Genomic DNA, 17,598 nt, shown 5'->3' with positions numbered 1-17,598 from the left:
GCCATTTTGGACGCCGACAACTGCGGTCGACCACCCACTAGGATCAACAGCAGCATCCAGCCAGCTGGATCAATCTTGTCCTCATCAACTCGCCAGGTCTATGATGGACATTAAGGTAAACGGCCACATAGGAAATTGTTTGTTCGACTGCGGGAGTACGGACAGCTTTATTCACTCCGATACGGTGAGCCGCTACGCCCTTTCCATGCGGCCAGTTAAACAAACAATTTCCTTAGCCTCAAAGTCCCGCTCGGTGGATGTCCTCGGGTGCTGCGTGGTGACCCTGACGGTTCGGGGCACTGAGTACGAGAATTTCAGGCTCCTGGTGCTGCCACACCTCTGCGCTCCTGCACTCCTAGGGCTCGATTTCCTGACCCATCTCAGGAGCGTCACGTTGCAGTACAACGGGCCTCTTCCCCCACTCTCCGTCTGCAACCCGCAGTTCCTAGACTGCCCACCTGTAGCCTCTCGACCCTTCAAGTCACCCCTCCCTCGCTGTTCGAACACCTCACTCCCGTGTGTAAGCCTATTGCCACCAAGAGCAGACGGTACAGTGCGGGGGACAGGATCTTCATCAGGTCCGAGGTACAGTGGCTCCTGAAAGAGGGGATCATTGAGGCTCGTACTAGCCCCTGGAGAGCACAAGTGGTGGTGGTCAAAACTGGAGAGAAACACCGCATGGTCATCTATTATAGTTAGACCATTAACCAGTACATGCAGCTGGACGCATACCCACTTTCTCACATATCTGACATGGTTAATCAGATTGCGCAATACCGGGTGTTCTCCACCATTGACCTTAAATCGGCTTACCACCAGCTCCCCATCCGCCTGGAGGACCGCCAATATACTGCCTTCGAGGCGGATGGCCACCTCTATCACTTCCTTGGGGTCCCCTTCGGCGTCACCAACAGGGTCTCGGTTTTCCAGCATGAGATGGACCGAATGGTGGACCAGAATGGGCTGCGGGCAACCTTCCTGTACCTGGATAACGTCACCATCTGCGACCACGATCAGCAGGACCACGACGCAAACCTCAATAAATTCCTCCACACAGCCACTCTCCTTAATCTGACCTACAATAAGGAGAAGTGCATTTTCCACACACGCCGCCTTGCCATCCTTGGGTATGTGGTGGAAAACGGGGTCATCGGTCCCAATCCTGACCGCATGCATCCCCTCCTGGAACTCCCCCTTCCCGCCAGCCTCAAAGCACTGAGATGCCTGGGCTGCTTCTTGTACTACGCCCAGTGGGTCCCTAATTACGTGGATAAGGCCCGTCTGCTCACTAAATCCACCTCTTTTCCCCTGTCGGGAGAGGCCCACCTGGCCTTCGACCGCATCTAAGCGGACATCGCAAAGGCCACGATGCACGCCGTGGATGAGTCCATCCCATTTCAGGTGGAGAGTGATGCGTCTGACTTCGCCCTGGCCGCCACCCTTAACCAGGCGGGCAGACCCATGGCCTTCTTCTCACGAACCCTCCAAGGCTCGGAAATTCGACACTCCTCTGTCGAGAAGGAGGCTCAGGCCATCGTCGAAGCGGTGTGACACTGGCACCACTACCTAGCTGGCCGACGGATCACTTTGCTCACGGACCAACGTTCGGTGGCTTTTATGTTCAACAACGCGCAGAGGGGCAAGATTAAGATACTGAGGTGAAGGATTGAGCTCTCCACCTACAATTATGATATCTTATACCGGCCCGGGAAGCTCAATGAGCCTCCAGACGCTCTGTCTCGCGGAACATGTGCCAGCGCAGAAGTGAACCAGCTACAGACTCTCCACGATGACCTCTGTCACCCGGGAGTCACCAGGCTCTACCATTTTGTTAAAGCCCGTAACCTGCCCTATTCCATTGAGGACGTCAGGTCTATAACCAGACACTGCCCGGTCTGCGCAGAGTGTAAGCCGCACTTCTATCGGCCGGATGGGGCACACCTCATAAAAGCCACCTGCCCCTTTGAATGCCTCAGCATTGATTTCAAAGGGCCCCTCCCCTCTTCTGACCGCAACATCTATTTCCTCAACGTTATAGATGAGTATTCCCGATTCCCTTTTGCCATTCCCTGCCCGGATGTGACTTCGGCCACAGTTGTCAGGGCCCTGCACAGCCTCTTCACCCTGTTCGGTTTCCCTAGCTACATCCATAGCGACCGGGGATCCTCCTTCATGAGTGATGAGCTGCGTCAGTACCTGCTCTCTAAAGGCATAGCCTCGAGTAGGACTACCAGCTACAACCCCAGGGGAAACGGACAGGTAGAGGGAGAGAATGCGACAGTCTGGAAGGCCGTTTTACTAGCGCTACGGTCTAAAGGTCTTCCAGTCACCCGCTGGCAAGAGGTCCTCCCTGATGCACTGCACTTAATTAGGTCACTCCTGTGTACGGCTACCAATGCCACCCCTCATGAGTGGATGTTTGTTTTCCCCAGGAAGTCCTCCTTGGGGATCTCACTACCGTCGTGGCTGACGTACCCAGGCCCCGTTCTGCTCCGGAGGCATGTGCAGCCTCATAAGTCAAACCCCCTGGTCGAAAGGGTCCAGCTCCTCCACGCCAACCCCCAATATGCCTAAGTGGCGTATCCTGATGGGCGGGAGGACACGGTCTCTATCCGGGACCTGGCGCCTGCGGGTGCCCCGGAGCCCACTATGACCCTCCACCCCACACCCCTAGACCCCTCTGTTGTTCAGGTAGCACCAGGTCCGCTTACTTCTCTGTCCCCCATGTGCAGCTCGCCTGAGCCCCCGGAGTCACCACGCAGTACCCGATCGGAAGGGACGATGGCGGACTCGAGCGGATTCACCCTGCCACCTGAAACAACACCACAACCGGTACTACGGCGGTCGCAGCGACGGATCAAACCGCCCGACAGGCTGAACCTGTGAGGTGTTGACGTCTTGCTTCAGCCGTGACTTTTGTATATATTCTGTGACTTTGTATATATTGTTCCATCCATCTCACCCCCGCCGGACTCTTTTTTAAAACAGGGGGTGAATGTGGTGACCCACTGTAACTACGTATTATATGCCTGGACACACCCCTGTTGCGCCTGACCCGAGACTCCTCCCTTTCCACCTGATCGAGGTATAAAGGTAACGGTTCCACCCCTTTGCCTCAGTCTGGGCCAGGCTAGCTACAAGGGTGCGTTCCAGTTCTTTGTGATTAAAAGCCTGTTTTATTTCACACTCGCTATAGCCCTCGTGAATTGAACAGTTCGATCAGGCAGGATCCAACACTGCCCTAGATGGGAATGTAAGTTCTGTGCTGAGGAATTGTATCTGACTGTTGAGGCTTCCTGGCTATCAATCCCAGTCTTCTTCTCTCGCAAACATGGCCATTGTGTATGATCTCACAGTGTAAGGAGCTTTGAGGGTCCTATCTGAATTCAATCGCTGACCACATGGAATTTGTTTTTGGGCGAAAATGATCCTGAATATCAGTGATTTTGAAGCAGAATATCAGGTGTGGCTCAGAGGGGGGGGAGCACTCTCCTCTGAGTCAGATGGTTGTAGGTTCAAGTCCCACTCCAGGACTTGGGGATGGAATTCCAGGCTAACACTCCAGTTGTAGCACTGAGGAAATGCTGCCCTGTCAGAGGTGCCATTCACTCTTGGCCCTGTTGAGGTTCAGTCTGTACAGCTCCCCCAGAACCTGTCCCGATGCTTCAGGAATCTAAATTCTCCATCCCACAACATCTCCCTGGCCACACACTCATCTGCTCTACCCTCCTGTTGGAGTAATACCTTTGGGGGACTATTTTTTGATTTTTTTCCTAGCTCTGCCTGCGTTACTTCATTCCTCTCTCTGTCTTTGTTATTGGTGCTAATATGGATAACAACCATTAACTTGTCACCCTCCTCTCTCAGGGTGCTCTGCAAGGACTCAGTGAAATCCTGCACCGTGGCACCAGGGAGGCAACGTACAATTCTCGATTTACATCTATCCCCATAATTATTGGCTCTCCCATCAGTATTGCTTTTCTTAGCTTCCCCTATACCTTGTGCCATCCCTGAAGCTGTGGACTTGGCTTTGGCTGTACCTTCCGGACATATCACCACCCATACCAGTATTGAGAACTGAATACCAGTTAGAATGTGAGATGCATTTTAGAGACTCCTGCATTGCCTGCCTTCTCCTCTCCTGTCCTGTCTATCAGTCACTCATTCCCCTCTCACTGCATCTCTTAACCTATGGGTGGTAGTCCATGTGCTAAGCTGCAGTTGAGCTCCTCCAGCTGATGACACCTCCTGCTCCTGTGGCACAGGGTGTGCACTTCAGGGGACTGAGGTGCCCTGCCATGCCTTTATTTACAACATGTCTAACTGAATTTATGACTTGTCCCAGATCCGGACAAAAGGATCTCAATAATTAACTCCTTCCCTCGTGCTAATGTTAGGAATTATTTAACCACCCTGATGCCCCAGTTTCCTTACTTCTGGGTTCTCCCACATGCTAGACTCAACTATCATCACTGAAACAGTTGATCAGGTCCTTATCACATTGTGTTTGTGGGATCTTCCTATGTACAAATTGTCTGTTGTCTGTCACACTTGCTGCATTACGACCACTATGCCGATAAGGCATTTGGGGGTGCACTGAGGTGGTGAAAGATGCAATATAAATTCAAGTTCTTTTTGAAAACGCTTGACCTTCAAAGGTTTGTCCATAATGAACAAACCTTAGTCACCTAACACCAGACAGATGTCAATTTAACAATAGAATATTATGGAAGGTGTTTCATAATTTACAATTTAGCATGTAGAAATGAAGACTGTCCTAATTAGACATATTATCATACCAATAAACAATGCTAGAAGAAATATCTCTTTATTCCTTATCGCATTCAGATGTGTGTTAGATTTTAGTTAATGGTTCTGCAGTGACACTTAGTGGTCACAAAGCGCAACTGCATCATGACAGTTGATAGCAAAATTATGGAATCCCTACAGTGCAGAAGGAGGCCATTCAGCCCATCGAGTCTGCACCAACAACAATCCCACTCAGGCCCTATCCCCGTAACCCCACATATTTACCTTGCTAGCTCCCCTGACACTAAGGGGCAATTTAGCATGGCCAATCCACCCAACCCGCACATCTTTGGAGTGTGGGAGGAAACCGGAGCACCCGGAGGAAATCCACGCAGACACGGGAGTGCAAACTCCGCACAGACAGTGACCCAAGCCAGGAATTAAACCCAGGTCCCTGCCGCTGTGAGGCAGCAGTGCTAACCATTCCGCCACCGTGCCACCAAATAAATGGGAAATGTCAACATAGCATTTTACAATGATAACTACTGACTGAAAGACATAACACTAAAAAGTTGTGCTCGGTGGACAGGAAGAGCACACCCTGCAAGTGATAATATTTTAGATAGTTAAATAAAAATGCCATAGTATTTAGTGTAATTGTCACATATTGTTCATACCCAGGAGTTGTCGTACATTTTTGTAACCAACTAACTGCTGCACTAAGTCAGCACATTGGCAGAGTTAGAAAGTGAATTAATCCACATTATATCTGCAGTTTGAAAGGCGAGAACTGTAGCTTCCCTTGCACAGTTCTCACCTGTGCCAACTTGAGAGTGACTTTCTCTCTATGTGCTGCTCACAGGATAAACGTCCCTTAAATGCACCTTGATCAGTGAAAATAACCGGTACCCTCGTACCTTGTGTAGGTATCGATCATCAAATGCATGTTTGATCATCAGGTTCTTCACAATAGCAATAGCCCCATATCGAATGTCCCGAGACTCATTCAGTGCAATGGCCAATTCCCTCAGGAGAAGTCCCACCAGGAAATGGTTCTTGCAAAATTCATCAGTGAGCGTGCACTCCAACTGCAGATCTATACAGGAGAGAAATGGACAAGTCTTGCTTTAAAAATAGGGGCAGGAAAGGGTGGATGACTGTTGGGTTAGGAGGTGTATGCTTGTAATGTTACACTCAGTAAATAAACGTTAAACTGAATAAAGATTTTCTCCACTTTTATCTTTCACCAACTGCCTTTGTTGTAGAAAGCACTTTGTGCTCAAATAAAAAAACAATTGCCACTGAGCAAATATTGAGTCATTTTCACCGTATCACTGTTGATGGAATGGCCGCTCTACAGTACGATGGATGCTGCATTATCTGAGCATCCAAGTACCACTTTAGAATAACAACTAGACTGGGAGTGTAATCTTAAGAGTTCCAGATCTTGGGATCCCAATTATTTTAACATTTCCAAAGCCCTGAGATCCTCAATCTCAAAATCACAGGAATTTGGGGCTGTGGAAAGAGACACAACAGCTAAGCAAGTTTCGTAAACTTGCCAGGAGCAGTGAATTAACCCAATGTTAACATGTGCGTGGAGAGCTGTTCCCTCAAATTGTCCCTTTCCCTCGCTATCCAATCCAGTGATCCTGCCCTGTGAAAGTTAACAATTGGACAAACTTAACACAGTTTTATGAGTTTGCGCTAAGTTTCACTGTCGATGCAAACCTATCTTCAGAAAAAATCTACCTCCATCTTTGTCATTACCACACAGGCTGATGAGTGTGATTCCCTGAGAATAGCTTAGAACTTTAGAAAATCTATGGTGCACCCTCCTGAAATATTGTCCATTCATCTCTCACTACACCAGACCAGCATCCTACATATTATTTACACTTCACTTCACTTCTCAGTTGCCTGGACTGGTCTGTTATGATTAATAAGATTCTTCTCTCTGACTGAAAGCTGAATAGATTCATCAGGAGTTTTAATCCTAGCCTGTAAATGGGAGAAAAAACATCGGGGGCGATTCTCCCCAAAAAATTCTAAGTGTCGAATTTGCGTAAAAACTGGAGTAAATCATGTTGGTTTTTTCAGCGGGAGTTTCAAAATGAATCTGCAACACTCTGTGCCCTGCTGAGTGCACTAGTGTAAATCACGCTGAAAAGCTGGGGACGGGGCCTATCCCTGCTGGAGAGGCCAGCAGCATAGCGCTAAGCAGGCCACTGTGCATGAGTTAACGTTGGGTTTATTCACTGCTCCCGATTGCCCTGTCTGCTGGTCTCCTGATTGCTTGCCAGCTTGATTGCTGGCTAGCCCCACGATCCCCGCATCGCTGGTCGTGCGACCCCTCACAGCCCGTTCGCTGGCTCCCGAACATGTCCAGGACTAGCCCCTCTCCACCCTTCTTCCACCTTCCCCAGAAGTCCTGACACCCACCCCCTCCCTGACCCTCCTCACAATCGCTGGCCTCCTTCCCTTTGTCACTCAGCCCAAATGCATATTGGCAGCTGGACCCCCCAGCCCCACCAATCACCCCTCAGAGGCCCCGCCCCATTCGGCCCTACCCTCTTGGCACTGCCCCATGCCCAATAGGCAGTGCCAAGGTGCCCCCTAGGCATTACCACTTTGCACCTTGGGCAGTGTCAAGGGTCCAGGCTGGCACTGCCAAGGTGGCAACGCCCAGGGGGCAACCCCGGCACCCAACCCTCTGTGGGGCCTCGATTGCATCCCCCCTTCACTCCAGTAGTATCAGGCTGCCAGCTCCCTACAAGTGGGGAGCTATATGAAACCCATTGGAGTGAAACACACTTGGCGGGGTGGGTTGACAGCGTGGGGAATCCGATGCTGGGAGCTTCATGGCGGATCAAAAACAGCGCAGCGGGATGTGAGAATCGCCCCTATCATCTCCACTCATTTCCTCGGTGATGTCTTCAAGATTCAGGACTCCCGCTAAATTTTTTCAACTATTCTAGGCCACCATCATCAGTCCCGAAACCATTGATTCTCTCCATGGGATTGAGTCTCTTTCTACTATCCAGAGCCAGGAATATTTGGAAAATGAAGAAGTGGGAAATGAAAAAGAAGAGGATAGATTGAGATCTGATAGCAGAATGAAAGGCATGGCTAACAGAAGTAACAGTCCAACCTGGACATTATTAAACTACATTCCAATATCTCAGGGTCACAATTGTCCACACACAAAATGATTTTTTATATATATATATATATATTATATTATATACACATATCATTCACACTTGATATACATACTTGCATCAACACACACACACACACACTTAAGATATATATATATATGATATGTGCGAAAACATACACACTTGATATATATATATATATATATATATACTACACGAACATACACTCTATATATGTGCGTGAACACATGAACACTTGATATATACACACACATGCACAAACACATTTGATATATATACTGGAATACACACACTATATATAATATATATATATATATATCACACACACACAAACACACTTGATATATATACATACATGCACAAACACACGGCATATATAAACCGGAACACACACACTCTTGATGTATATACATGACCATTTACCATAGTCAATCCACCTAACCTACACATCTTTGGACTATGGAGGAAACCAGAGCACCCAGAGAAAACCCACGCAGACACGGGGAGAATGTGCAAACTCCACACAGACAGCCACCCACAAATGCATTGAACGTGGGTCCCTGGCTCTGTGAGGCATTAGTGCTAACCACTGTGTCACCGCACCAACCCTATGCACACATATTTTATATATACAATTCATTAATTATACACAGAGACACACTCAATATTCCCACCCACTCTGTTCTAACAGACAGGTGCTAAAAGGTTAAACCCAAATTATTTCCTTGAAACAAACAGCTGATGGAAATCACATTAATAAAGAATTAATAAAGAGCTAATTCTGTTGCGTTGCATATTAATGTACCTTGGATCCGCATAAGTCTGCTCCTCACAAAAGAAATCGGCAAATTCAGAGGGATGAAGTGCTCATGATTGCAGACTATTTGCAGGAATTCCAGTTTGTATTCAGTGAGTGCCTGTTGGGAGTGAGATGGTGACAAATGAATATTAAAGAGTGAATGAATCCATTAATAGCCTGGTTTTAAAAGATGACACAGTTGGTTAAAGTTAACAGCCCTGCATTTATCGAGTGGATAAAATGATTCATTCAACAGAAAGGGGGCAGAGAGAGGAAAAGACGGGAATACAAAAAGAAAAAGAAGTGTGTATGCTGCCTGAGCAGCGATTTTGGCTGCAGTTGCTGTGTAAATGTTCTCTTGTCTCAGGGTTGAGAATGAGGGGATTGAGCTAGAAAGACCCTGGTCAGGATTTTCCGACTGCGGTTGCCTTAAAACCAGAAAATCCCACCCGAAGTCAACGGACCTTTGAATGGTCTGCCTCCTCTCCGCTACGATTCCCATGAGGGGCAGGACAGGAAAGTCCCCCCTCCCCCCATCTTGTCTCTCGGGCAGAGAGAAAAGAATCAAGGGCACTGTTCAGAAAGGGGTAGGGAAACTACTCCTGGTGTTGTGGCCAATATTCATCCCTCAATCATCACAAAAAACAGGTGACCTGATCCATTATCACTGTTTGTGGAATCTTGTGTCTATAAATTGGGTGGTATGTTTCCTACATTACAATGCTAATCATATTTTAAAAATGCTTCATTGAATGTAGAGCACATTGAAGAGGCAAAACTTTTTTCTTTTAATGGACTGAATGCAAAAACGGCTTGACTTACTATTTTATTGATAAAGATAATGGAAATGAAGGGAACGTTTCACCTTTGCGTCTTTGGGTGAGAAACAGCTGATGTAGTCATTTATTAGGTTGAAGATAAATCCTCTGTTCATCAATGTTAAACTTCGCTGTTGAATTAAGAACATATAAATCAGCAAGACATGTGAACATCTACTTAGATTTGCACTATCTGATTTACTACTTCGCATGAACCTTGGACCAATAGCGTTGAGATGTGGCAGCAGGTGGACCCACCATGCTCATGTTTCCTCTGAGCTCTCTGTACTTCCTTGCTGGCCCTGTGAAGGGACTCTACTTCAAAGGATCAAGCAGCCCAAGGCTAAACTTGCAGCATCGCTTCAACATTTTGTTATTTTGGACATTTAACAACTTTGCAAAACCATCCAGAATTGGACTTGCTAGTCTACATGTGCTCAACAAAGAGACACAGGATCAAACCTGTCGGACCGATGTCACAAGGTCAAATCAGGCCAGCAGCCATTGAGACATGGAATGGGCACTCAGCGATAGAGGCCGAGGAGAAAACACTAGAAACATTCCAAATCTGCGACCTCTACCACCTCAAAGGCCAAGGAGAGCAGATGCATGGAACACCAACAATCTCAAGTTCCTCTCCATCCTGACTTGGAATTATATCGTCATTTCTTTACTGTTGCTGGGTCCTGGAACCCTGGAGCTCCCTCCCAAGCAGCATTGTGGGTATGCCTACATCACAAGGGTTGCAGTCGTTCAAGAAGACAGCTAACCACAAGCTTCTCAAGGGCAATAAATGATGGGAAATAAAAGTGCGGGCCTAGCCAGTGATGCTCACATCCCATGAAATAATAAAAATAAAGAATTCAATGAATCAACGGGGAAAAGGAGTGATGAGCATAATATTGATCCAGATGGATCAATGAAGATGGGCTGAAATTTATTTATTTCTCTAAGTATCTTCGGATTTTGTAGCAAGTAAGCGGAGATAACGAACTAGCCAGCATGCAAGTTCAGCAGGTAATAGGGAAGGCGAATGGAATATTGGCCTTTATTTCAAAGGGAATGGAGTATAAAAATAGGGAAGCCTTGATAAAACTATACAAGGCACTAGTTATATCACACCTGTAAAGCTGTGAACAGTTTTGTTCCCCTTATCTAAGGAAAAATAGACTGGCATTGGAGGCCATCCAGAGGCTGACTAGGTTGATCCTGGGTTTGGAGGGATTTCCTTGTGAGGACAGGTTGAGTAGGTTACTCATGTTAACCTACTCATTGGAGTTTAGAAGAATGAGAGCTGACCTTATTGAGACATATTGGATTCTCAGGGGGCTTGACAGGGTAGATGCTGAGAGGTTGTTTCCCCTTGTGGGAGAGTCTCGGACCAGAGGGCATAATCTGAGAGTAAAGGGTAACTCATTTAAGACAGAGATGAGGAGGAATTTCTGCTCTGAGGGTAGTGAATCTGTGGAATTCTTTACTGCAGAGCGCTGTAGATGCTGGCTCATTAAGTATGTTCAAGGCAGAGATAGACAGATTTTTAATCAGGAAGGGAATCAAGAATTATAGGGATAAGGCGGGAAAGTGGGGTTGAGGATTATATCATATCCCATTGCATGGCAGAGCAAACTTGATGGGCCAAATGGGCTACTGATGTTTCTATGTATAATGGTCTTAACAAATGATGATATATTCAAACAAAAGTGTACTCAACGGTACAAAGTGGAAACCTATTAGTAGTGCCAATATTAAAGAAAGGACAGTGTAAGCTTTAGTTCCAGGAACATCTTCATTGACAGGCACTTGTATACAGTTCAGTTATGTTCAATGTTAGTCAGCTACAACTAAAACAAGTTTCTCTCTACTGACCTTCATGAAATGAGCCCAGCTGATGTTCACACTCCTGGATTCCTCGGGAATTTCAGCATACCTCAGGTTAACATGAGGAATTATTGCAAGGAGCAGCGAATACACAGTGTGCTGGTAGCAATCCGGGAATCTCTGGGCTCTGGGGAGCTGTAAACAGATCACACGATTTGCAGCGAGACAATAGAACACCCATGGGCAAAGGAAGGCAACCAAAGCTTGGTTCGCGGGAAACAGAAAGAATTAAAGATAAATTACTCAGACATTTAAAATTATTCCTTCATCTATTTTTAATCACACAAAAGTATTGTTACACTTATGGGGTTTTATAAGATTATATTTTGGGACTATACTATTAAATTTAGAGTAAAATAAAGGGGAATCATGAGAACTGTTGTGAATTCTGAAGTGTTGGTGTTTTGATTGTTAAAGATTATAAGGGCCCAAGTAATTTTACTGGGAGGAAGATGCAAGGCGTTCCACACTTGTGGACAATGGCAAAAGCATCCATGCTAACAGTAGATCGACTGTTAGTCTCCAAGTCCCAGAGAAGTGTTGCGAATGTCATGTTGCAAATAGCTATACTTTAAACTAGGTACTTAAATCCAAGATAGAATCAGAGTCCAAAGGTTAGCAAATCAGCATTTCTACCTGGATACATGAACCATGTGATTCACAGTGCCATAGAGATGGGCTTTGAAAGGAGAAGTGTTCATAGAAAATCATTTGTGGCTTGGGTTACATGCTTTCCAGATGAACATACAGACATTCAAATTAGGAACAGGGTTCCTCAAGCTTGCTCTGCCATTCGATAAGATCTTGGCTGACTGGATTGCAACCTCAACTACAAATTCCCACCTTCCCCCGGTTACCTATCACCCCCTTGCTCATCAAGAAACTATCTAGCTCAGCCTTAAAAATGTTCACCACCTATTGAGGAAGAGAGTTCCAAAGACTCACTACTTTCTGAGAGAAAAATAAATCTCATCTCTGTCCTGAATGGGTGGCCCCTTATTTTTAGTGACATCTAGTTCTGAATTCTCCAACAAGAGGAATCACCTTCTTCACATCCACCCAGTCAAGACACCTCAGGATTTAATATGTTTCAATCAAGTTACCGCTTACTCTACATAGCTCCAGCGGATACAAACCTAACCAACCTTTCCTCAAAAGACAGCCACCCATTCCAGGTATTAGCCGAGTAAACCTTCTCTCAACTGCTTCCACATATTTAAATCCTTCTTTAAATAAGGAGATGAGTACTGTACACAATACTCCAGATGTGGTCTCCAAAAGATATTTTTTAAGAGCTGACCCTGAAACACATACAAGACAGCCAGCAAGGATTTGAGAGCGAGTGAGCAAGGGGGCGGGAGAGAGAGGGGAGAGGGGAAGGGAGGGAGTGAGCGAGCGGGAGAGGGGGGTGGTGCGAGCGAAGGCGAGGGCGAGGGCGAGGGCGAGGGGGAGGAGGGCGAGGGCGAGGGCGAGGGGGAGGGGGAGGGGGAGGGGGAGGGCGAGGGGGGAGGGGGGAGGGGGAGGGGGAGGGCGAGGGGAGGGCGAGGGCGAGGGCGAGGGCGAGGGGGAGGGGAGGGGGAGGGGGGAGGGGGGAGGGGGGAGGGGGAGGGGGAGGGGGAGGGGGAGGGGGAGGGGGAGGGGGAGGGGGAGGGGGGAGGGGGGAGGGGGGAGGGGGAGGGGGAGGGGGAGGGCGAGGGCGAGGGCGAGGGCGAGGGCGAGGGGGAGGGCGAGGGGGAGGGCGAGGGGGAGGGGGAGGGCGAGGGGGAGGGGGAGGGGGAGGGGGAGGGGGAGGGCGAGGGCGAGGGGGAGGGCGAGGGCGAGGGCGAGGGCGAGGGCGAGGGGGAGGGCGAGGGGGAGGGCGAGGGGGAGGGGGAGGGGGAGGGGGAGGGGGAGGGCGAGGGGGAGGGCGAGGGGGAGGGCGAGGGGGAGGGCGAGGGGGAGGGCGAGGGGGAGGGCGAGGGGGAGGGCGAGGGGGAGGGCGAGGGGGAGGGCGAGGGGGAGGGCGAGGGGGAGGGCGAGGGGGAGGGCGAGGGGGAGGGCGAGGGGGAGGGGGAGGGGGAGGGGGAGGGCGAGGGGGAGGGCGAGGGGGAGGGCGAGGGGGGGAGCGAGGGGGGGAGGGCGAGGGGGAGGGCGAGGGCGAGGGCGAGGGCGAGGGCGAGGGGGAGGGCGAGGGGGAGGGCGAGGGGGAGGGCGAGGGGGAGGGCGAGGGAGAGGGCGAGGGGGAGGGGGAGGGCGAGGGGTAGGGCGAGGGCGAGGGCGAGGGCGAGGGCGAGGGCGAGGGCGAGGGCGAGGGGGAGGGCGAGGGGGAGGGCGAGGGGAAGGGCGAGGGGAAGGGCGAGGGGGAGGGCGAGGGGGAGGGCGAGGGGGAGGGCGAGGGGGAGGGCGAGGGGGAGGGCGAGGGGGAGGGCGAGGGGGAGGGCGAGGGGGAGGGCGAGGGGGAGGGCGAGGGGGAGGGCGAGGGGGAGGGCGAGGGGGAGGGCGAGGGGGAGGGCGAGGGGGAGGGCGAGGGGGAGGGCGAGGGGGAGGGCGAGGGGGAGGGCGAGGGGGAGGGCGAGGGGGAGGGCGAGGGGGAGGGCGAGGGGGAGGGCGAGGGGGAGGGCGAGGGGGAGGGCGAGGGGGAGGGCGAGGGGGAGGGCGAGGGGGAGGGCGAGGGGGAGGGCGAGGGGGAGGGCGAGGGCGAGGGGAGGGCGAGGGGGAGGGCGAGGGGGAGGGCGAGGGGGAGGGCGAGGGGGAGGGCGAGGGGGAGGGCGAGGGGGAGGGCGAGGGGGAGGGCGAGGGGGAGGGCGAGGGGGAGGGCGAGGGGGAGGGCGAGGGGGAGGGCGAGGGGGAGGGCGAGGGGGAGGGCGAGGGGGAGGGCGAGGGGGAGGGCGAGGGGGAGGGCGAGGGGGAGGGCGAGGGGGAGGGCGAGGGGGAGGGCGAGGGGGAGGGGGAGGGCGAGGGGGAGGGCGAGGGGGAGGGCGAGGGGGAGGGCGAGGGGGAGGGCGAGGGGGAGGGCGAGGGGGAGGGCGAGGGGGAGGGCGAGGGGGAGGGCGAGGGGGAGGGCGAGGGGGAGGGCGAGGGGGAGGGCGAGGGGGAGGGCGAGGGGGAGGGCGAGGGGGAGGGCGAGGGGAGGGCGAGGGGGAGGGCGAGGGGGAGGGCGAGGGGGAGGGCGAGGGGGAGGGCGAGGGGGAGGGCGAGGGGGAGGGCGAGGGGGAGGGCGAGGGGGAGGGCGAGGGGGAGGGCGAGGGGGAGGGCGAGGGGGAGGGCGAGGGGGAGGGCGAGGGGGAGGGGAGCGAGCCGGAGGGGAGCGAGCCGGAGGGGGAGGGCGAGGGCGAGGGCGAGGGGAACGAGCCGGAGGGGGGAGGGCGAGCCGGAGGGGGAGTGCGAGGGCGAGCCAGAGGGGGAGTGCGAGGGCGAGCCAGAGGGGGAGTGCGAGGGCGAGCCAGAGGGGGAGAGCAAGCGAGCCGGAGGGGGACAGCGAGGGGGAGGGGGAGGAGGGGGAGGGCGAGCGAGGTCGAGGGGGAGAGGGAGGGGGAGGGGGAGGGGAGCGAGCCGGAGGCTGAGGGCGAGGGCAAGGGGGAGGGGGTGGGTGAGCCGGAGGGAGAGGGCAAGGGGGAGGGGGAGGAAGAGCGAGCCGGAGCCGGAGGGGGGGGGGAGCGGGCCGGAGAGGGGGCGGGCCGGAGAGGGGGCGGGCCGGGCCGGACGGGGCGGCCCGCAGGGGGGGGGCGGGGCGGGCCGGAGGGGGGGGGGGACGGGGCGGGCCGGAGGGGGGGGGGCAGGGCGGGCGGAGGGGGGGGGGGGCGGGGCGGGCCGGGGCGGGCCGGAGGGGGGGGGGGCGGGGCGGGCAGGGGGGGGGGGGCGCGGCGGGTCGGAGGGGGGGGGGGCGGGGCGGGCCGGAGGGGGGGGGGGCGGGGCGGGCCGGAGGGGGGGGGGGCGGGGCGGGCCGGAGGGGGGGGGCGGGGCGGGCCGGAGGGGGGGGGGGGGGCGGGGCGGGCCGGAGGGGTGGGGCGGGGCGGGCCAGAGGGGGGGGGGCGGGGCGGGCCAGAGGGGGGGGGGCGGGGCGGGCCAGAGGGGGGGGGGGGGGCGGGGCGGGCCAGAGGGGAGGAGGGGCGGGGCGGGCCAGAGGGGGGGGGGGCGGGGCGGGCCAGAGGGGGGGGGGGGCGGGGCGGGCCAGAGGGGGTGGGCGCGGGGCGGGCCAGAGGGGGGGGGGGGGGGGCGGGCCAGAGGGGGGGGGGGGGGCGGGCCAGAGGGGGGGGCGGGGCGGGCCAGAGGGGGGGGGGCGGGGCGGGCCAGGGGGGGGGGCGGGGCGGGCCAGAGGGGGGGGCGGGGCGGGCCAGAGGGGGGGGGCGGGGCGGGCCAGAGGGGGGGGGCGGGGCGGGCCAGAGGGGGGGGCGGGGCGGGCCAGAGGGGGGGGGCGGGGCGGGCCAGAGGGGGGGGGGGGCGGGGCGGGCCAGAGGGGGGGGGGGGGCGGGGCGGGCCAGAGGGGGGGGGGCGGGGCGGGCCAGAGGGGGGGGGGGCGGGGCGGGCCAGAGGGGGGGGGGGCGGGGCGGGCCAGAGGGGGGGGGGGCGGGCCAGAGGGGGGGGGGGGCGGGCCAGAGGGGGGGGGGGCGGGGCGGGCCAGAGGGGGGGGGGCGGGCGAGCCGGGGGGGGGGGCGGGGCGGGCCAGAGGGGGGGGGCGGGGCGGGCCAGAGGGGGGGGCGGGGCGGGCCAGAGGGGGGGGCGGGGCGGGCCAGAGGGGGGGGCGGGGCGGGCCAGGGGGGGGGGCGGGGCGGGCCAGAGGGGGGGGGGGCGGGGCGGGCCAGAGGGGGGGGGGGCGGGGTGGGCCAGAGGGGGGGGGGGGCGGGGTGGGCCAGAGGGGGGGGGGGCGGGCCAGAGGGGGGAGGGGCGGGCCAGGGGGGGGGGGCGGGCCAGAGGGGGGGGGGGCGGGCCAGAGGGGGGGGGCGGGCCAGAGGGGGGGGGGGGCGGGCCAGAGGGGGGGGGCGGGCCAGAGGGGGGGGGAGGCGGGCCAGAGGGGGGGGGGGGCGGGCCAGAGGGGGGGGGGCGGGCCAGAGGAGGGGGGGCGGGCCAGAGGGGGGGGGCGGGCCAGAGGAGGGGAGGGCGGGCCAGAGGGGGGGAGGGCGGGCCAGAGGGGGGGGGCGGGCCAGAGGGGGAGGGGGCGGGCCAGAGGGGGAGGGGGCGGGCCAGAGGGGGAGGGGGCGGGCCAGAGGGGGGGGGCGGGCCAGAGGGGGTGGGCGGGCCAGAGGGAGGGGGCCCCGGGCCAGAGTGGGGGGGGCGCGGGCCAGAGGGGGGGGCGGGCCAGAGGGGGGGGCGGGCCAGAGGGGGGGCGGGCCAGAGGGGGGGGCGGGCAGAGGGGGGGCGGGCCAGAGGGGGGGCGGGCCAGAGGGGGGGGCGGGCCAGAGGGGGGGGCGGGCCAGAGGGGGGGCGGGCCAGAGGGGGGGGCGGGCCAGAGGGGGGGGCGGGCCAGAGGGGGGGCGGGCCAGAGGGGGGGGCGGGCCAGAGGGGGGGGCGGGCCAGAGGGGGGGGCGGGCCAGAGGGGTGGGCGGGCCAGAGGGGGGGGCGGGCCAGAGGGGGGGGCGGGCCAGAGGGGGGGGCGGGCCAGAGGGGGGGGCGGGCCAGAGGGGGGGGCGGGCCAGAGGGGGGGGCGGGCCAGAGGGGAGGGGGGCGGGCCAGAGGGGGGGGCGGGCCAGAGGGGGGGGCGGGCCAGAGGGGGGGGCGGGCCAGAGGGGGGGGCGGGCCAGAGGGGGGGGCGGGCCAGAGGGGGGGCGGGCCAGAGGGGGGGGCGGGCCAGAGGGGGGGCGGGCCAGAGGGGGGGGCGGGCCAGAGGGGGGGGCGGGCCAGAGGGGGGGGCGGGCCAGAGGGGGGGCGGGCCAGAGGGGGGGGCGGGCCAGAGGGGGGGCGGGCCAGAGGGGGGGGCGGGCCAGAGGGGGGGGCGGGCCAGAGGGGGGGGCGGGCCAGAGGGGGGGGCGGGCCAGAGGGGGGGCGGGCCAGAGGGGGGGCGGGCCAGAGGGGGGGCGGGCCAGAGGGCCAAGGGGGGGGCGGGCCAGAGGGGGGGGCGGGCCAGAGGGGGGGGGCGGGCCAGAGGGGGGGGGGCGGGCCAGAGGGGGGGGGCGGGCCAGAGGGGGGGGGCGGGCCAGAGGGGGGGGGCGGGCCAGAGGGGGGGGGGCGGGCCAGAGGGGGGGGCGGGCCAGAGGGG

General features: G+C 57.3%; 1 protein-coding gene across 1 annotated transcript in view; it reads right to left on the bottom strand.

Moving 5' to 3' along the window:
• Window positions 1-17,598, bottom strand: part of LOC144492799 (dedicator of cytokinesis protein 11-like) — a 298,872-nt gene that overhangs the window by 112,569 nt on the left and 168,705 nt on the right. The window contains 4 exon segments of the mRNA XM_078211239.1: window positions 5,667-5,845; window positions 8,737-8,848; window positions 9,596-9,679; window positions 11,415-11,561. Of these exon segments, the coding sequence (XP_078067365.1) occupies window positions 5,667-5,845; window positions 8,737-8,848; window positions 9,596-9,679; window positions 11,415-11,561 (522 nt within the window).

The sequence above is a fragment of the Mustelus asterias genome, chromosome 4, assembly GCF_964213995.1.
Source record: "Mustelus asterias chromosome 4, sMusAst1.hap1.1, whole genome shotgun sequence".
NCBI lineage: Eukaryota > Metazoa > Chordata > Chondrichthyes > Carcharhiniformes > Triakidae > Mustelus > Mustelus asterias.
Note: the sequence above shows the minus strand (reverse complement) of the source record. Positions and strands in the feature narration are given on the sequence as shown.